At 35.3% G+C, this 21,938-nt stretch overlaps 1 protein-coding gene across 1 annotated transcript; it reads left to right on the plus strand.

Annotated features, from left to right (window-relative positions):
- The first annotated feature begins 1,912 nt into the window (after nucleotides 1-1,912).
- ACD1 (Pheophorbide a oxygenase family protein with Rieske 2Fe-2S domain-containing protein) lies at nucleotides 1,913-19,477 on the plus strand. The gene is made up of 7 exons (XM_089816902.1): nucleotides 1,913-2,440; nucleotides 7,195-7,430; nucleotides 7,570-7,696; nucleotides 10,693-10,829; nucleotides 12,497-12,656; nucleotides 18,776-19,057; nucleotides 19,158-19,477. Exons 1-7 carry the CDS (start codon nucleotides 1,988-1,990, stop codon nucleotides 19,410-19,412), a joined length of 1,650 nt encoding a protein of 549 aa, XP_089673028.1. The 5' UTR covers nucleotides 1,913-1,987; the 3' UTR covers nucleotides 19,413-19,477.
- Nucleotides 19,478-21,938: the final 2,461 nt, after the last annotated feature.

Here is a 21,938-nt window from a genome sequence, read left to right on the forward strand (position 1 = left end):
AATACTTCAATGTAATATTTGACAGTCAATGCTTGGATTGAATGATGGAGATTGATTAGTTTGAATGGAGAATGATAAGCCTACAAATAGTTATTTAGGAGAGGTGCAAATGAATAAACCATGGATTAGCAAAAATTGAGAGTTAAAATTATCTCAATTTCAATGAAGGGTGGAGATCGAAAATTTTACACATGTGTGAGAAGAATCACGAGGATACATTATTGTGACATATAAGTAATCTCACACACATGGAATGTGTGGCTAGGTATTTTAAATTGTCCATCCATAAATTATAATGCACCACTGACTGTACTTTTATTTTTAAATTTATTAATTGATAAAAATAATTGTATTCCAATATCAATGCATTAATAAATGTATAAAATATTGTCAAGATGCATTTTGGTCTCTAGATAGACATTGTCGTAGATATTCTTGGGGTAATGGATGGTGGAGATTTAATCATGATTTCATTTTTTACCAAGAAATCGATGACTAAGATCTAGTTAGGCAAATCAACAACTAGAGTTTGAATTAGTTTGATTAGGATTGATAAATGGGTAAAAAATATTGTTAAAAATAAGTTTAGGCTAGTGAATGATTTTTAAAAAATAGAATAAAGTGACATAAATTTTAAATAGGATGGGGTAAGGAGGGAGAACTATATCTCATGACCTCATGTTTTAGTACTTAAAGTTCGCCACACCCCTAACACATGAAATAATTTAGTTGATTAATATTAATATATTTAATAAAATTAATCATTTTATTTATTTAAATGGTGTTCAACATTAATTCGATTAAATAAAATTATATGTTTTATTTAGTTCAATTAAATAAATATTTACTTAATTAACTGAATTTAGAACATTAGTTCATTTATTAAATTAACTAATATGAAAATATCTAATTAATAAAAGTGGAGTGAAGAAGATTAGTTTATTTTTATAAAATAAATTATTGAACTAACTAATAAAAAAATATCTAATTATTAAATTTCTACAAAATTTGAGAGAAGAATAATAGTTTATTTATTTTATTCATATTTTAAATGACTCATAATATCTATAGAGGAAAAGTATAAATGTAAACTTGAATTTGGAAGTTATAAGGTCAATAGGAGATATTTTCCTCCAAGTCAAATTGTTGTATTTCTAGAACTATGTAGTTTTGGAGTCAAACTCAAAAATATGGGCTTACAAATCAAACTTGAATACATAGATTTATGAATTTGACTAGAAAACATATACTGATGAATTTGAATGGAAATTACATAATTAAATCCTAATAACAATATCACAAGTTTTAAGAAGCTAGCACTCTAAAAGAAGTGGCTTGAAATTATGAAAAATTGAATTCGTTCTTATATATTTTCCATCTATTTTATCTTATTACTTACAAACCATTTACATTATGTTATATCACTTTTCTTCTTCTTTCGCTTTAGCTTTCATCCTTCATCCTTCCACATTATCCTAATAATAATAATAAATATTGATAAAAAATACTTACACGACAATGACTCATACATTATAAAAACTATGATTCTTTAACCTATAAACTATTGGCCATGCTTGAGACCACACACTATTCTAGAATGTTGGAGAATGAAACCTTAATTTATATAATAATAATAATATATAATAAATACTAATTTAATCTTAATTCCCTCGACATCTCGTTATAAATAAAAATAACATTACTCTAATAAAATTATAATAATAGAATATCCTTTCCAATTATTTAAAAACCGACCAAAATACCGCGCACATCGTTTGATAGTTTGCTTACGTATTACCTTAGATTGCGGAGGGACACGCGGCACTAAAATGACCAGACAATGGTAGCTTGAGCAAACAAATTTGCTCGAGAAAATTTCAGACAAATGAACAAATGTTCGCAGAGAACACGCAATCGAGAAACAGACATATAAATTTCCGGGGCAAAATCTCAAAATGCAGTTCGTTTCTGTACGTATTTTGCAATAATGTCCGCACTCAACTTAGTTCTTTGTGGAATCAGCATATTAAAGCCTAACCTAAGCCACCATGGTAATAAGCAGAGAGGCTGCAAAATCTGTTCGCCAGTCTGCACGTATAAGCATAAGAAGAGTATAGTTGGTCAGTCTCCATATAGAGGAAAGGGAAGGGCAGGAATAAGTCGGGGTAGAGTTATTTATGCGACTGTAGCCCCGTCTTTAAATCCCGATTTCACTGAAGATTTTGATAAAGGATCGCAATATTTGGAGGGATTTGAAGAGCGCACGGATAAATTTACGTGGAAAGATCACTGGTATCCGGTGTCTCTGATTGAAGATCTGGACCCTAAAATTCCCACGCCTTTTCAGCTTTTAGGTCGTGAGATCGTTCTGTGGCAGGATACCAAGGGCAATTGGAGAGCTTTTGACGACAAGTGTCCCCACAGATTGGCTCCCCTCTCGGTAAATATATGAAAATCTTAAAGTGCTGCTTCTGGTATTTATGATGATATGATATGATATGATAGATTTTAATGACGTCCACGAGACTAAAGTAGTCTATGGGAACCATGCAATCACCCTCCCGAGTCAGGAGCGGAATTATTCAGTTGTAAAGTTTTGGATAACTTGTCTCTCCTTCTCTGAAGTTTGGTAATCAAATCCACTGCTCTCTTCACTTGATCTTCCTCGAATAAATAGTTGAAGTCCTTGTTCTGCAATATTTTTGTATAACCAGATCTGATGTCATTGTAAGCCAGTCAGTGCTTGACAAAGTGCTGCTCTGTCTCAACTATTCCCATATTACAAAATAAACATGTTCTGTCTGCCCACTCTTCCTTTGGAACTTGCCACCTACCAGTTTCACATCGCAGCTGATGTGAACTAGTTCTAAGTTGTGCCATCAACATTTTTGCTTTCCAGTTAATAGGTGCTCTTATATAGGCCTTTTCATCATGACTATAAGTGGGATTAAATTCTTTACTGTAATAGGATTTTTTTCGCCCTACGCATCTTGTTCACAGAATATTGTGAAATTTTTCATTGACAAACTTTTTTATTTCTGTAATGTTATCCGGGCAAGTTTGGATGTTGATATCCCATTTTCGCATCCATTTGTCATTTTGCTTCATCCATGTGCTTTTCCGCTTCACAAGTTTTTCCTCTATGATCAACTTGGGCCAACGATGTGTTTCCAGACCTTGGGTTTTCTTTAAGTAACTTATCATTTGGACCAAAGCAACGGCTTCTAATGGATAGGAACTCACCTCCGCCAAAAGGATCTCATACGGAACTGTGGTTTTGATTTTAAGATTGCATGTGATGAAGTGTTTTTGAATTCTTTCTACTTGCTGCCATTTTTGTTCGGACATACTACCTCCCCACACTTCACATCCGTATAAAATAACCGGAGTGACCAGCAAACCAAAAAGAGTTTTCATGGTCGTCCAATCCCATAATTCTGTGTTCCTGCACTTGTTTTGTAAAGAGTATAACGCCTTCCAGCCCCCTTGGATCCTTTTTGATCTGGAAGTATCCCAATTGAGTTTGTTATGAAAATCGATGCCCAAGTATTTGTACTCTTCCACAATCTCAAGTGGGCTATTTTCCAATAGAAACTCGTCTTGTATGCCCCTATTCTTCTTCAACGAGAAGATCATAATTTTGGTTTTACTAGTGTTAACTTGCATTCCTACTTCATGACAAAAATTTTCTAGTGCTGTCAAGTGCTCTTTCAAACCTTTAGCTGTTCTAGCAAGAATTATGAGATCATCCGCATATAAGAGCAATCTTATCACAAAGTGGGCTAGCTGCACCCCCTCACCATTGGTCTTGTTTATCCACTCTTCTAACTTGTCAATATAGAGCCCGAATAATGTTGGAGATAGCGGACACCCTTGCTTAACCCCGATGTTGCTGTCAAAATTTTCTGATAGCCCTTCTGTCATTCTGATTTTAGCTTTGAGCTGCTCATATAATCTGTAAACTGCTGACCTAAGTTCTTTAAAAACTTCCAACTTTTCCATTCTATCCCATAATTTATTACGTGGCATTGTGTCGAATGCTTTTTAAAAGTCCACGAAACAACAAAAAGCCTCGTTCCCCAGAGGGTCTCCAACTTTCTCAATCAAGTATCTAAGAGTGATGCCATGATCTATAGTAGAGTGCTTCGGTCTAAAGCCTGCTTGCCCTATTGCACGTTTGCCTTCTGTTTCAGCCCAGTTGCTGATTTTTTGTTCTACCAAGCTGCCAAATAACTTGCCAAAAAGTGGATTGATCATGATGGTTCGGTAATTAGAAGGATTATTTATATCTCCACTTTTGTGGAGTGGGATCACCACACTTGTTGTTCATTTTACAGGGAAACCTTCTCTATTGACACTGTTGAAAATTTTATTGATGTGTGGTGTGAGGGTTTCAACACCCCATTTTAAATATTCAGCTTGAAGCCCATCTATATCTTGCACTTTACCGGCAGCTAACCTCCTTATGCCTTGGATAATATCATTTTCGCTGAATAACTCCCCTGTAGTCTCTGTTTCCATGGTTCTACGTTCTCCTAGATCACACTTGTAGAGAGTCTTGGCATATTCCAGCCATTTGGTTCCTGTTATGTTGTTCTCTATCTGAGTTTTTCTCTGCTGAAGTTCTTTCCAAAACTTTCTGGGGTTGTTTTTACCAAGATTAATCAACTCGATTCTTCTCTTATTTACATATTCTCCTTTCTTCTTTTTAATCAGCTGATCATACTCCTTTCTACTTTTTTTATTTATGTTCTTTTTCCAATTTCTTTTTGCTGTTTTGCATTCTTCATCAAGCCACGGATTAGCCGGAAAAGTGTTCTTGGCTTCTCTTGTGGCCCTAGATCTTTTACACTTCTCCAATGCTTTAATGATAGTAAGAACAAGATTATCCTTGTCCATGTAATGTTGTTTATCAGACTTGGGATGGTATCCCAGAACTCTAGACAGCCGCAAAAGAGAGTTTTGGAAAGTAGCATGGTTTTCTTGTGTCATTAAAACTTTGCCAATCGGAATCCTCTTCCTCTTTTGTAAAGGTTTTGGGACAATATGTTGATCTTTAAAGTGAGTGGCCACCCTTATCAAAATGGGGTTATGATTAGATTTTAGCTCCATGGGGCAGTCCTCTATCTCAAAGTTAATTATCTTTGCGACATATTCTTGCGAGCATATTACATAGTCAACAACACTTTGTCCATTGTATCTTTTGCATGTGATTCCACCTGATTTAGGCCACTTTTCCAAACCATTACATATGACCATGTTATATAGGCAGCATAAACTTAGTAATTTAGCACCAAAATGATTAATCTTTCCCATGCTATCCTGCGAAGATCTTTCCCATTTTTGTGTCCCTTCTTCTTCAAGCCAAACTGGGTTTCTGCTTTCACTATAGCTCTCCTTAAGATTGAGAGTTTGGTTGTTTGCTGTTCTAGCATTGAAATCCCCTATTATCATTATTTCCCCTAGAGAGCTAAAGGCTGCTATGTTTTTTTTGAGTGCAGCGAATGGGTCTTCTCGATCCAATCTATGCTTTTTATACATTTTTGAGCCTTTTGGGGCGAAGTAACAGACAACCACCCTCGTAGTAATCTGATTCTCTGTTATTTTAATCCAAATATACTACTTGTTTACATCTTCTTTCTCTAAGTTTACAAATCTGCTCCAAGTTTCTTTTATTAGAACGATGATGCCTCCATGCCCCTTACCATTATCTATCTTCTCATTCCACAGTGGTACCTTCTTATACCCTTCAAAATCTGGAACCCTACATCCATCATGCTCATGTGTCTCGGTAAGCATAATGATGTCATTATCTTTAGCTATCGGCCCTAACCCAGGTCCTCTTCTCCAAGAATAACCTCTACAGTTCCAACTAACTATAGTTAAATGTTCCTGGATGGGCCCGAGTTCCTATTTATTGTTTGTGATTTTGTCGCTAATTTGGGCTTTGCCATTTTGTAGCCACGCCCACTTGCCGTTTTCTCTCGCTGTTTTCACTTTTTCCCATTCCTTCCTCCTTTCTTCTTGCTGAGTTACGGTGAGGTCATCATCAAGATATATGTGTGTGCCTCTAAGAAACTTCCTCTTGCTGAAAATGCTGTTTTTATCTCCTGTATTCCTCATTGTCACTCTAACATGTCTGTCTTTGCCTCCTCTAATCCATTTTCCGATTATTTGTGCTTGTATGGTTGTTCCATGCCAGTCTAATTGGTCTTTAAAGAAGTCTTTAACTAAATCCGTTGTTTTCTCCTGTTCTCCATAGTCTCGTAGTCCTTTGATGATAATATTTGCTGCTTTCTCATTTCTTTCTTTTTCCTCTCTAATCTGTCTCCGAACTTGCTTTTCTATGTTGTCAATAGGAGTGTTTGCTGGTCCCTTTACTATGTTAGCCCATGATCTAACTTCTTCAATTTGTTCTCTGAGTTGATTCTGTTTTATTTCCATATTGGCCATGGCATCTTGTATATTTTTCATTTGCGGAGTTTCATCTCTTTTCGTAGCCTCTCCTTCTCCCGTAGTACTTGCTGCTGTCCTCTTTTCTCCTACTTCTTTCTTTAACAATATTAATTCATACTCTCCTTTTTCCATATTAAATTGCAATTTTTGAATTTGTTCTCTAAGCGACTTGACCTCCGCTGTCAATTTCCAGTTATCCTTAGTAACTCTTTTCATTGTGATATTTTCTATTTGGCTCCTCTCTTCAAGCGCCCACACCCTCTCCTTCATAGCTACCAAATCGTTTACAAAGATGTCTGGATACCACGTCATAGGTGTCCTTGTGGGGCTGTAATTATTTCTCATTAGTAAACATTGTAATTTGTGTAGTAGCTGATTTCTTTTCGATGCTGCATGATAGACTGATTTTCCTAGGATAGGTCTGCTTTGCCGGCAATTGCACCCGTTTTAAAATAATCTGTACATTATGGTTAGGTAACCTGTCCTTGGAGAAATCAACACATATCATAGTCTAAATTTTGATGGGAAACATGACTTTGCTGATTTACTATTAAGGAATATATGCTTTATTTTTTTTGGCAATTCTTAGTACTTTTTGTTAAACTTGTGGTCGAATATTTGAGTTCCGAATATTTGCAATTGCAAGTGTAATATTCTAAAAGTTGTGAAAAGCTAATCCTTTGGAGAAAAAATAGCCCATTGTTGAAAGAAATGATTTATGTATGGGTGTGATTACAGGAAGGCAGAGTGGATGAGAATGGATGGCTGCAATGTTCCTACCATGGATGGTCTTTTAGGGAGGATGGGTTCTGTGGTCGAATCCCACAGGCTGCATCCGAAGGACCAGAGGCTCAAGCATTGAGGTCCCCTCGAGCTTGTGCAGCTAGCTTTCCTACACTTGTTTCTCAGGGCTTGCTGTTTGTATGGCCTGACGAGAAAGGCTGGGAAAGGGCCTCCAAGACTAAGCCTCCTATGTAATTTTCCGTCCTTTTTATTTATTGAATTTCAGGCAACATAAATTTGCACAAAATCGGAATTGTGAATTCTAGATGGTACTTTAAGAAACAATTGCATAAAGATTATGAACAATGATAGTCTTTTTCATCTATGCAGGTTGCCAGAGGCATTTAGTGATCCTCGATTTTCCACAGTAACAATTCAAAGAGATTTGTTCTATGGTTACGATACACTAATGGAAAATGTCTCAGATCCTTCTCATATAGATTTTGCACATCATAAGGTACAATTGAATCTTTCCTCTTTTTCTTTTTTATCAAACAGTATATTTGGTGAATCATTTGATTAAAGAATGCACTAGCTTATTTCCAATCTCTTATATACATTTGACATTTCTTGGTCATTGGCACTTTGGCTTTGGTGTTCTCGGTTCTCAAATTATGACAGAGCTTAAGAAGGCAATTACTCAATGCCTCTGGCATGATAAACATGGCATGTATGTAAATTTTAATTGTAAAGGTCGTTTTTATGGTTACTTTAATTTAAAAGAATACGGGAGTCACAATGGGATTTTTGCCGATCGCATTATATGTTCAAATTATGTACTTTTGCATTCTAAAATAATGACTGAATTTGGAAGTGTAGTGAATATTCCCAATTCACGTGCAACAAAATCTAAGCAGTCAAGAACGTCACAACATTGAGTTCATGGAAGGTGAGAGTTGCATTAGGGGAAGCATTTTGAATATCGCCATAGTCTTTTGACGAAATCTAATGTTTGTATTAATAGAATAATTTAAGCGAATGTCAAATTACTAGCTATATTCCATTCTCAGAATTATAATAGAAGGAATACAGAGCCTGCTGTTTTTGCTCCAACTATTTAACTTCCTCTTAAAGATTATTAAAATTGATATAGATATCCAGTGAATTGATTTCAAACTCCGAGCTTACTATGTTGATTAATAGTGCCCAATATATGAGTTAATAAATAGTTTTTTTTGCAGAAATTTACCACTGGTATCTCAGGCCAAGTACTAGATTGAGATCAAATAGATAGATCAGTTTTAATTAGTGAGAGCACATGAGCATTTGTAGTGTCATGGCCAAACTTTTGATTAAATATGTAGACCGTTACTAACTATGCGATGAATCTCAACATTCCTTGCTGACATCCGATCATTCCTTTGAAAGCAATTGGTGGATAAAGCAAATCATACAAAAAAAATTTATCGGTAATAGATATGGTTTTATAATTTACTAATATAAGAGCTTTCATTACATTCATATAGGTTAAAAAACAAGCCAAGACCTTCATGCCCATTCATGAATTTATAAGTCATCCTACCCTACCATCCTTTTAATATGTCCTATTATGCCAAAGCTGGCTTGCATCATTAAACACTATATCTGCAACTGGTCTGTCGATAGACAAACTTTACCCATTTATAAATTGAAGCTATTCACAGCTTTCACCATCATTCTTCTTTTTATGGCCTCTGGAGCTAATATCAAATTATAGATTAACATAAGTTTACAAAAAGTGGGGGATTTTGAGAGTTTTAAATGTCAATCTAGCATCTTTGGAGAAATTAAAATGGAACAATCTAATCAACATTTTTTATATAGTCTATTGAAATGCTGTTGTAATCTATAAGAAAGGGGCCAAGTGTTTTTGTTAGTTGGTAGTATTATGATGGTTATGAATTTGAGAAAACTAATTTGTGCTATTGTTATTGCTTCATAAGTAGGCCAAACCTAATTCTGAGTTAGATTATCCTACATTGTAGCCTGAGACACACTTTTGAGATTCTTGTTGCATCCTACACAGACCATGTATGGAAATGAAGAGGATCTTCTTGATACACTGCTGATGTGGTGAAATATTTACTAAAAAGGGTGCTTCTGCATATCTGGCTTTCTTGCTAAAAGAGAGAGAGTCGTTTGATTTCTCTTTCATTGATATTCTTTAACCAAAGCTTAACTGTATAATTGATTAGTTCTTCTCTTAAATCTTGGTTCTCTTGAGGCAGACAGTCACACGAGAAAACTCTCAAAATGGTAGGCTATTTGCTTTAATTATCCTTTATGTACTACAAAAATTCTTGGTTGTCTATGAAAATTTCAGCACAGATTTTCTGAAGGTGCATGTTTCATATGAAAGTTTTGACACCTTTATTATGTTGTATATGAGCTACTGGTACAGACTTGTTTGCTTTATCCATCTTATCAGAATATTTTCTAATATCAGGTCTTACTGACTAACCACAGCAGAAACCACCTATGAAAGAGCAAGAATCATAACTTATCGATCCACTTATTTAGAAATCACTTCCACGTTAGAATTTGAAATAAATTATAGAATCTAAGAGATAAACAAGAAGCACAAATGAAGTCATCTAGTCTATTATAATTGCATAGATTACTTAATGATTATGAGAACAAATCCTTGCATAAGTAGGCAAGGAGGAGGTGAGATGGTTAGACATAACCACTGACTAACCCTCCAAGCATGCAACACTTGTTGCTCACTTGACAAGTGTAAGAGCAAGTGGCAAGTGGGCATGCACAAGGTGTCTCCACAAGGGAGGACACGTTTCTACATTACATGAAGTGAGACAATTAACTCAACTAGCCTAAGTAAACTTAAACCAGGTGTTGAAAGATCAAACCTAGTGTTAATTAGTTTGAAAGTAACCTTGTTTACACTAACAGAATTCAACTATGAAAGACAAAGTCACAATTTGAACTTGGATCTCCACATTGAAAACTCAATGCAACTGCTTTAACTGATTAAGCTCAATCACTTGGACGTCATATCAGAATATAAGTGTCTTACTGCTGAAATTATTAGCAGTTATCCTTGACTCCTTGTTCCGGATATTCTCTTTTTATCTTTCTATTATAGTGTTTTTTTTTTATAAATTATATTATACATGCATAGCGTTTCTCTCTATGACCAGGTTGTGGTCCATATGGTGTTAGAAATGTCTATTTACATGGAAATTCATATTGCCACACATGATGCTTGTGAATATTATATAGGATTGTAGCATATTTGAGCTTTACAACTTACAACTTTTAAATTTCTTACAACAAAGAAATCTTCTTTATTGTTGCGTAGCAAGGCATAATCTGTGTTTGTTCCAAGGTGGTTACATTGAACTTCACCTTTATTCTTAGCCAATCTTAAGATGGAATTTTATAGAATTTTACTACAAATAATTGTTAGACATGCGAAGTTCTTTTAGGATTTAAATATGCTAGGTTTGATTGCAGGTCACTGGTAGGAGGGACAGAGCAAAGTCACTGTCTTTCAAAGTCGAATCCAGTGGGCCATGGGGATTTAGTGGTTCAAATTCGGAGACTCCCAAGATAACTGGTTCTTTTATTGCTCCTTGCTATTATATAAATAAGTATGCCCTCACTCTTTCTCTCTCTTTCTCTCTCATGACTGTCTAGAATATATGCACATAGAAGGTAATGGAGAATAAAATGTTCAAATAGAATTGATTTCACGTGCAAATCCACCATGAAAGAAAGGAGAGTAAAAATTAAATTATAATAGTGTTGAAAAACGGCTGAAGTAAGTTACTCCAGCAACTAAAGATTTAGCTATCTAAAACTAAAACTAGAACTTATAAAAAATCAAATAAGAAGGAATAAAGTGAAATAGGTAAGCCCTAGATTCCTTCCTAAAGGAGGTCCTTGGCTAAAACAAATTATGGAGAAGTTGAAGAGAAGGGCTGATGGAAAATGAAGCAACCGTTTGCATCACAGTTGGAACTTCAAGCATATGGAGATCAAATGATCACATGACATGGCTGACTCTTCAAATGGTCATAATTGATGACATCCAGTCATGACCATAAAGCAAAAATCACAAAGAAATGGCGAGTGGTAAATAGGCTAATCATGGGTATACTATGGAGTTGCAGTACAAAGAGTTGCACAATAGCACAAGGAATTAAAGAATGAGACAGTAAGTTGTAAATGGCGTTGTGCATTTGTAGGCATAAGAATTCAAGCTTTCTACAAACAGTGTAAGGATTGATGATTCTATGAACTTAAACACACACACACAGCCAATCTGTAACCAAGATGTAAACCATCTACTATTGCCCTTAACCTCCATCTATCATTGCCCTTAACCTCCCCTAATGGATTTCAGCGAAGGCTTGTATTCTCTGTTAGTTCTTGTGTTCCTTCCAGAACTGTTTTATTTTCCCATTATGTCTATCACTCTACCTACGTATACATGCACATATACAAGACATTGGAGAAAATCTAGGGCATCTACTATAGATAGCAATACACAACTCTTAATGAAATCCACTCTTATTTTATCACAAAACTTGTTCCCAAATTCCCACCTGTAGAAGTTAGATCACGAACCTGCTAAGTCTATGCTCTAATCGGTTTATTGCCATGGATGATAAACGTGTCTCATTTTAAAAATAATATAAGCAAGCAATCTTGCCTGATAAAAAAGTCTGGCATTTGCAATGGAGCTTCCCATGGCATTTTATGCAAAATGACTGCTGGGTCCATCTGCAATCCTTGCCATGGCAGTTTATGCAAAATGACTGCCGGGTCCATCTGCAATCCTTGCCATGGCAACGCTTGTGAAAACTTTTGCTCTGGTGAATGCCATATCTTCTTCTCATTAAAGTTAAGTGGGCTCATTTCCAGTTCCTCCACATGATTGATATAGATCCGGGCTTTGCGACTGCGTGTTTGCCTGGGTTCTCTCTGAGATCACCTGAGTTTTTTTTATCAAATCCAGGCCTGTTTGAAGGACCCTGGATGGCCTTGCAAGAAGATCACTCCAATACTCAGACCACATTCAAACAAGACCTGGATCCAGGCTTGTATGCTGATGAATCAGTAAGATAGATTGTTGTCTAAAGTTGTATATAGCCTTATTGTTTGTAATTTATTCTACTCACACAATAGAATCAATTCTTGAATGTAAAATTTGATCTTTGATTAATTTCTCAGTTGTAATAGATATCATATTTAATGCAAATATGCTAGTTGTCATTATTGTAGAAGAATGTTTTGATGATGATTATGATGACAGGATAGAGGTGCCTGTCAAACTTCCTTTGTTGGGCGAGCAAACATGGGAAATTTGGATTTGTTCTTTCAATATCCCAATTGCGCCGGGTAAGACACGTTCAATTGTTTGCAGTGCTCGTAACTTCTTTCAGTTTACAATGCCAGGACCTGCATGGTGGCAGGTACGAATTAGTACTAGTACCTCCCTTTTTGAATATCATACTCTTCAAGCCAATTTTTTTCTGATACAGGTCATGAAACTAGTAGATTAATCCAATTCTGACATCTTATAAACCATTTAGCTGGAATTGTACCTTGTATCAGTGCATGGTCTGTAAGGTATGCGAGGGTCATAAACATTTCTTGTACTGCATGGTTATTGAATGTCTTCTAATAACTGCTAAGGAGTATCATTTACAAATGGAGATAATGTGAGGCTCTGGTTCTATGTCTTGCAATTATTATTCAAGAATCAACATCAGTTGCTGCCAATTATATAACTGTGTTGCACGTACAGAAACAAACAAATCAGAATAGAAAGAAAATATGGTGAAGAATGAAGCAGCACCAAACAGAAATCAGCAAAAAGAAAGCATATTAACTGATTCAGAATACTCCCTATGCTCACATTTGCAAGTCATTCACTCATTATTGACAAAGAATCAATTGCAGTAGGCAAGAGAAGATTATTAGCATGAGTTGCAGTAAGTATTAACTCTTATTAACACGTACAGAAAACACCATAAATTCCTTTTTAATTCTGAAAATAAAACATTTATATATCACTCTATTCAAAAGATGCCATAAAAGATCCCATTCTAATCCAACTGTCTAAAGGTCTATCCAGCAATTAAGTCTACAGTCAACATTTGTTTCCCTTTTCCCACGAAACGGGGCAGTTACATAGTAACTGCTCCTATTAGAAAGGATAATTCCCCACAATATTACAACTATTTTGACATTATGGAAATAAATATTTAGTAACTCTTGATACAGTGTTGCATCATGTATCCCACATTTTAAAATTCTGAACCAGCTGATTTTACTTTTACCAAATGTAATTCCCCCTTTTGGAATATTGTTGTTTGTTGCCTCTAAAACAATATTACTCCTAAATCAACAGTGACTATACCAAGGGTTTTTGTCCTTCACCAAGATTTGGGTTTCCATCCAAACTCAATAAGAACATGAAAGGGTTTTCGGCTTTTGCCCTTCCAATTCTTGTGGACTTGGAAGGGATTTAATCCTTCCTATTTGCAAGGCACTACCTTTATAGAAAACAGATGACATATTTTCTAGCCTATTGCTGATTTGATGCTTTTTATGAACTGTCTCTTCAATGAATGTCTGATTTTATTTGTTGCTGACAGATTTTCTCACCTGATACTTGAAAACTGAATTTCTGAGTTGACATCTTCAAACTCAAAGTTCTCCCCTTCATATCTTCAAATTGGAGTCAGTCACACCTCTTCAACAAACCATTAGGTTTGCAAGAATTACAAGCTTAATTTTTTTTATGTTGCAAGAATTACACCTCTTCATTGCTGCATTTGGAGAATAATAATTTAATTTTTAAACAAATTAATTTGTTAGCGCTGCTGTTTATTACACCTCTACGGGTATGATGCAAACTAATATTGAATGCAAGTTATGGACATTAGAGACTTGTTTGTGGAAAGGATGCATAGCTGTTAGTGGAAGGGATGTATATGTATAAAGTGTAAGTAGTATCATTATTTATCCCTTTGCTATTGGCATGACAAGATACATAATTGTCCAATGAGTATGGTTGTTACACATCTTTTTCATAACACATTTATATAATAGTTAATTATAGTTAAACTCAGATTTCAAGAGACTTTGTGGATTTGTTCATATCTTGTGTAAGAATTGGCTGTAAATATGACATGCTCACCTCAATGTGGATAGATAAGACTGTTTGACAAATACTTGCAAGTTGCAACCTTACCCATCTCCTAATCTGTGATGCTTTTGATGGTGAATATCCATTGATATGTGGAAGTTGGAACTGACTGATTTAGTGATTGGGCTGTTGAATAAAAGACTGAAGCTCACTTTGATTTTTGCCATATGTATACCCAGCCTGTACCTTCTGATTTTTTTGCTTTCATGTTATCTAGGCTACCTATTTTAATCTTTCTACTTTGGAGAAATGTTGTGATAGAGCACTGAATAAGATTGGATTCGTGTATTGTAGTTGAAATTCAAATAGTTGCCTGTCTTGATTTCAGCTTTATAGGAAACTCTTGAGCTGCTCTCTGTGTGTCTGATTGCTTAATCTGCTATACTGGTGTGTCTCTTCAATGAATGTCTGATTTTATTTGTTGCTGACAGATTTTCTCACCTGATACTTGAAAAATGAATTTCTGAGTTGATGTCCACAAACTCAAAGTTCTCCCCTTCATATCTTCAAATTGGAGTCAGTCACGCCTCTTCAACAAACCTTTAAGTTTGCAAGAATTACAAGCTTAATTTTTTTTATGTTGCAAGAATTACGCCTCTTCATTGCTGCACTTGGAGAATAATAATTTAATTTTTTAACAAATTAATTTGTTAGCGCTGCTGTTTATTACACTGCTATGGGTATGATGCAAAAAATTGTTGAATGCAAGTCATGGACATTAGAGACTTGTTTGTGGAAATGATGCATAGCTGTTAGTGGAAGAAATGTATAGCTATAATGTGTACGTAGTGTCATTATTTATCCTTTTGCTATTGGCATGACAAGACACATAATTGTCCAACAAGTATGGTTTTTACACATCTTTTTCATAACACATTTATATAATAGTTAATTATAATTGAACTCAGATTTCAAGAGACTTTGTGGATTTGCTCATATCTTGTGTAAGAATTGGCTGTAAATATAACATGCTCACCTCAATGTGCAAAGATAAGACTGTTTGACAAATACTTGCAACCTTACCCCTCTCCTAATCTGTGATGCTTTTAATGGTGAATAGCCATTGATATGTAGAAGTTGGAATTGACTGATTTAGTGATTGGGCTGTTGAATAAAAGACTGGAGCTCACTTTGATTTTTGCCATATGTGCACCCAGCCTGTACCTTCTGATTTTTTGGCTTTCATGTTATCTAGGCTACCTATTTTAATCTTTCTACTTTGTAGAAATGTTGTGATAGAGCACTGAATAAGATTGGATTCGTGTATTGTAGTCAAAATTCAAATAGTTACCTTTCTTGATTTCAGCTTTATAGGAAACTCTTGAGCTGCTCTCTGTGTGTCTGATTGCTTACTCTTCTATGCTGGTTTAGACAAGCCAAAAGTATATGAACTATAATTTCAGCTTTGCAAGGATTCATCGTTCCTTATTGATCTGTAGTCAGTGTCTTTTCTCTAATTTTGGTATGTTCAGAACTTCAGCCATGTTAATTCTTGTTTTCACAGTGGCTACTGTAAGATATATTTATTCTATCTTTAGATATTATTTTATTCTCCCATGTCTAATCTTCCCCAGATAATTGCTGGCTCTGTTTCTCTTGTTGGATGCGGTGTCTGATCTGTGGGCGATATTTCTGTTGCTGCTTTTCGATTTTGATGGATTGTTGTGGCTAAAATGCCTCTTTTAAACCTTCATGATTTTTTTACTGCATTGCAATGTAATTCATGTGGGAGGTCTAAGAAGGTAGAAATGTGTTTCGATTCATCATGGATGATGGAGCCAGCTTGAATTTTTTGGTAGGCACTACATGTTGACAATGCTTTTGTTGTTTCCATTTTCTTCATGTGAATTATAATATTATTGAGTGTTGTAGATGCTAAGTATGATGAACATGCTGTATAGCAGTGCTGTAGATTTGAGGATCCAATTTTGCTTTGTAAGATAAGCCTGTTTACCATCATGGATGAGTGCCTAAAGATCAATGTTGTTTCCAAGTAAATCGGATCATGTGAAGCATATTAGTGCTCTTTGCATTTTTGCAAATATCATAGTTTCTGTACCATCAATAAAATGTATTTGCACCATAACCTGTGTCTGGTGAATGAGTGGCATCATACGTTTGGCTCCTATTTGGAGGGAGTTGTGCCCTTATTTCATCAAATGGTCAAGTTATATACACTATGGTCATATGGAATGGATTGTTTGTTTTGGCTTCAAATAATTGCTTGCCCTCCCATGATATGTTTTTTTGCATTTTAGGTTTCTGTATTATGAATTAATCTCATCTTGAAGGCATCATCCATAAGTTATGATGTTATCTATTTTAGGATTTGGCATTTGTCTTGATTGTTCCAACTTCCGAGGATTTTATATTTACACATGAAGCTATATTGTATTTTAATTTTAACTTTGTTTTACAACTTTGTCTAATGCAGTGTTTTCAATATACATAGTTGTAAAAGAAAGTACCTTGTATTGGAGCTCAGTTGTCGATTCAGGTGTGGATGCAGATGTAGATGCACGAATTTTTTTGGAATTTGGATGCATATATATATATATATATATATATATATATATATTTATTTGATCGTTTGATACTTAAACCATTGATCAAGATATTTGATAAATATTAAATAAGTCATCCCATATGCGTCTATGTTTACGATTCCAATGTAAATCAGAAAATCATTACAATTACAAAATCAAATTTTAGTTCATGATTCAATGTTCATCAATCTGAATCAGAATCCTAAGGATTCACAAAAAAAATGATAAAAAATGAATTAAAGCACATGTTAGAAAGTGCTTTTAAGTTTTTTTTTCTTCCAAAAATTGTCAAAAATTCAAAATTGACATCTGGGCGCGCAGATGCTCACAGAGGCTCCTGGATGCCCTGTGGATCCAGAGAGTATCCGGGTGCCCTGCATGCATTTCCTGTGAGCATCCACAGGGCATCTGGATCCAAATCAGCTTTTCGATGAATCAGCTTCCGCCTCCAGTCCTGGGAGCTGTGAATCAGCAACCTAGTATTGGAGTATATGACAATGTTTTTTGTTAATTTAAATTTCAAAGTCTCCCTGTTGAAGTTATGCTAGGATTGTAGAGTAGAGGATTTCAATTTCTTCATAAAGTCAACGGCATTTCATTGACTAGTTGTTTAATTGTAACACAAATCTTAATAGAGTTAGGCAGTCCTCAGGAAGTGATTTGAATTGAAATTTGGTCTTGAACTATTGCAAGAGTTTGTAAAAATCTTGGATGATAGGAGTTGTGGGTAACATTCCCTAGCATTGTTATGAAAGTTTTAGTAATCAATTTTCAAGCCATCTCTAAATTATTGTGAATCTATACTTTGTATTTTACGAAGAAAGTACTATCATCAAACTTCACATTGGGTATGATGAATAGTAGTCAATTGAGCCACGTTTGGAGCAAAATGCTTATCCTAGGAAGGTCTAGCAAATGGATAAGGACGTGCCCGTTAAGGGCTTTCTTTGGACTATACGGTTCTCATCCATCTTTCAAATAGAGGTTGAGAGCCTCATTAGTATAGAGGACTGCACACTCGATATTGACATTGAAATGTCACACTGATTCTATGCAAAATAAGCTCCAATATTAGTGTTCTAGACTGCTTTCACATTGCATACTCCCATTTTCAATATCATGTTTTGTTGGAATGATCTCTCCAACTCGGCATCCTTTCCTTGGTTTTTATTGTGTAGGCTTCTACTGCCTTAAGTTTTGCACAAATCACATAGACTTGACAGATCTCTGTTTTGTGTGGTTTCTCTCAATACTCTTTGCCTCCCCAACAAGCAAGCTTGCCTCAGTTATAGTGCCAGTCATGAATTGCAGGCTTATTAGTCTGATAAGTTTCAAGATGTTTGTTGTTGACTTATTCTCGAAAATAGAGCTGAGAGCGAGAAGAGAAGTACACAGTCTTTTGATCATTTCTATCCTAGCATGCTCATCAATGACAGTTCAGTTGAAAGATAATTTCATGCTTTGCATTCTCTTTTTAAATTTATTATTTTTTGTTCAGGCCTTTTGGATTTGTGATGGCAATCTTCAATTAGATATCTATAACATGGTGTTGTATGGTTGCCTTACATTTATGCACAAAACTCTGTTCGATTCAATAAGTTGTGTTCATTTCTTGATTGCAATGTCTCCATTTCAGACAACTGCGATGAAAAAGAACAAACAGGCTGCTTGATTTTTGTTTCTGGATTCTTATTTTTTCCTTACACATTTATTATGTTTTCCCTATGGTTTCATTTCATGTATATCATCAGAAATATATATACCCTGTTGTTCTCTTTTCCTTCCTTATTTTTGGACAACCAGCCTTAGTTTTTATGAACCCTTTGTACAGCTGGTGCCAAGGTGGCATGAACATTGGACATCAAATAAGGTCTACGATGGAGATATGATTGTGCTTCAAGGGCAGGAGAAAACATTTTTAGCAAATGCTAGCAAGGATGGTTGTGATGTCAACAAAGAGTATACAAAGCTTACTTTCACGCCAACACAGGCCGACCGGTTTGTGTTGGCATTCCGCAATTGGCTGCGGCGTTATGGTAATGGACAACCAGAATGGCTTGTTCCAATCTCTTCAGGGAAGCCTCTACCTTCAACTCTTCTGTCTAAGAAACAGGTGAATTACTATACCAGGCAAACTGAATGTTATTTGTATATGCACTCGCTATGCCTTGTTATCCATTGAATTATACTAAGATAGGTTGTGTTTGTTATAGATGCTTGACAGGTATGAACAGCATACACTTAAATGCTCATCTTGTAAAAATGCATATGAAACTTTCCAACTTCTGCAAAAGTTTCTCGTTGGTGCGACTATAGTTTTCGCAGCATGTGCTGGCGTCCCATCTGAGATACAAATCCGGATATTACTGGCTAGTGCAGCTATTGTATCTGCTGGGTTAGCTTACATTCTCAAGGATCTTGAGCAAAATTTTAAATTTATTGATTATGTACATGCAAAGATTGATTAATTATTCTAAAATTTTCATGTATATTCTCCTTACACCTATCAAATAGAAGAGTAATTCATGTACAACTATTTGTTTGTCTCGAGTGACTCCGACTTTCAACTGGTCTAGAATCCAATTGTTATATGTGAGCCCCTCTTAGTGGCATATTTCCTGCTTTGGGAAAATTTCATCTCATTACAGGGAAGTGGTAATTGAAGATTAAACTCTGTCTGAGCTGGTCTGCGGTTTTCAAGGGATACTGCTTAGCTTTTATCCTAACGTGCAGAGTTGGAAACACGCACTTCCAACCGATGGACTGGAAGGCTATCCAGCCTGAATTGATTGAGAGCAGAAGGTAAAACTTGGGTGTAAAGTAAATGTGAGGGATTATTCAAACAATTCAAAGATTAGCAATTTTATTCTTGAGAATAACTCATTAGCGATAGTTATTTGGCTTTATAATCGATAAAGTTACCAACGGAAATAAAGGATCCACGAAGTAGAGGGGCAAATTGGTAGTAAGATTTTAAAAGCTATGCTTGCCCAAGTTTTAGGAATGGCGTGTTGTTTATACTTCCAGCTCATTATAATGGACGGCTAGACAAATTTCAAATATTAATATAATTATAACATTGAGAAAACATATATCGTAAACATTAAGATTTCATATAGTAGAGCATCATCAAAATGAGAAAATTTCTTAGTTCTAACAATGGAACATTATAGTTTGGTCTTCTCACACATTGGATTATAGCTCCCAGTGGCCCTAATAGCAAGTATATCTACCTGCCTTGCAAATTTGATTACAATGACACTATTTGTGGTGTTGCATATGGGGGCTTTTTGAGATCCAATAATGCCTCTACCTTGTTGCTAGGTGCTTCTTTACTTGTGGTTGGGTTCTCCCAATTCGTGATCATCTTTGTGCTTGGCATGAGCACTATCGATACTTGTGGCATGGGATATGTGTTGGCTTGTGGTCGCCTCTATCAGATCTTCATCATTAGGTGATAGATTCTTGGAAATTTTTAGTTTCAAGTAGCATTGAGATTTTCTGTTGTGCCAAGGGTTTTAACTACTTATTTTGTTTGTTTGATGATCTTGACTGGTTATGGGCAAGTTGTGGGCTTGGGAGACTTACTCTCTTCAGCCTTGGGCAATTTCCTTCAACTCTCTTACTAAACCACTTCACATGCATCTCGTGTGGGTACTTCTTTCCAAGCTTCCCATTTAGTTTTGGGAGAAATCTTGTTTTGAGGCCATCAACAACTCTATTGGCCATTTCTTTAAGGGAGATGATACTATGACCTCCATGGGTCTCTTCCTTTGCACGCACATTGGTTGATATTGACATCTCCATGCCTCTTCTTGGAGATGTAGCTTTCATGGATGGGGATAAGACATGGATTCAATTGTTGAATTATGAGGGTCTCCCCTTTTGATGTTGTTGATGCTTTTTTATTGGTAACTTCACCACAAATTGTTTTCTCACATGTCGTAATGGTGCAACCACTTGGTGGAAGGATGCTAATGGTGTTGATTTGATTGTTCTTGCCTCCCATTGATGACTCTTCATAGGTTGATGATGAGTGCTCCTAAAATTACACTCTTGTTGTTGATTTAGCCTCCTTGGAATCAATGGATCCTACTCCATTACTTCTTGTTGATGTGGCTCACTCTAGCCACGTGTATCCTTCATCATTCGTTGGTACCATTTTGCTCCAAACTTAGGTTGATGATTTGTAGCCTTGTTAGCACTTTGCCCCTTGTGTTATCAATCCCACAAAGATGATTTCCGCACTTGCCCCTTGTGGTGGAGATCGTAGTGAAAGTATTGCATGGATAGTTGTTTATTGGTGTAAGAAAAATCATATTTTAGTTTCCCATTCTTATCCTTTGTTGTAGGTGAGTTGCTCACCCACGCTTGATGTAGGATACTAGTTGTTTTGTTAGTGTGTTGTTAATGGTTCGTTTTGAACTTTGTTGTAAATGACCTTTTTGGTTTATCTTTGTAAAGGCGAACTCCCTTGTATTGTTATTTTTTAATATAAAAAGCATAAAGTTTCATATGATAATTGACATCAAATTAATTATATTTAAATGCTTTTCATTGTTTATATATATAATGTCTACAAAGGTTTGGAATATGGGTAAGGTTACCAACATGTATTTTAGCAATAAGATAGTTTTAAAAATTAATCATGTAAATAACATAAATAAATAAATTCATGTTTCAATCTATCAAAAATAAATAAAATATCGTGTTTCACTTTAAAAAATAAAGTTCTAAACTTAAAAATACAATTTTATCTAATTTGGGCTATCATTATCAAGAGAGCTATATGTATCATTACATGGTTGAAGTCATTTTAATTAGTTGAGCCCTAATCAATTCATGTTGTATCTCCTTGTCATAATTTTTTTAAAGATTGACATGTAAATGCGTAGTTGGATTTGTTGATATTCTAAAGTAATTGGTCATGAAGTCCCAATGCACTACAACTAGCTTTTCTTGATAAAGAAGATGAAGCCAATTAAGGGCAAATT

The sequence above is a fragment of the Cupressus sempervirens genome, chromosome 1, assembly GCF_028749045.1.
Source record: "Cupressus sempervirens isolate cs-2001-9-10 chromosome 1, ASM2874904v1, whole genome shotgun sequence".
NCBI lineage: Eukaryota > Viridiplantae > Streptophyta > Pinopsida > Cupressales > Cupressaceae > Cupressus > Cupressus sempervirens.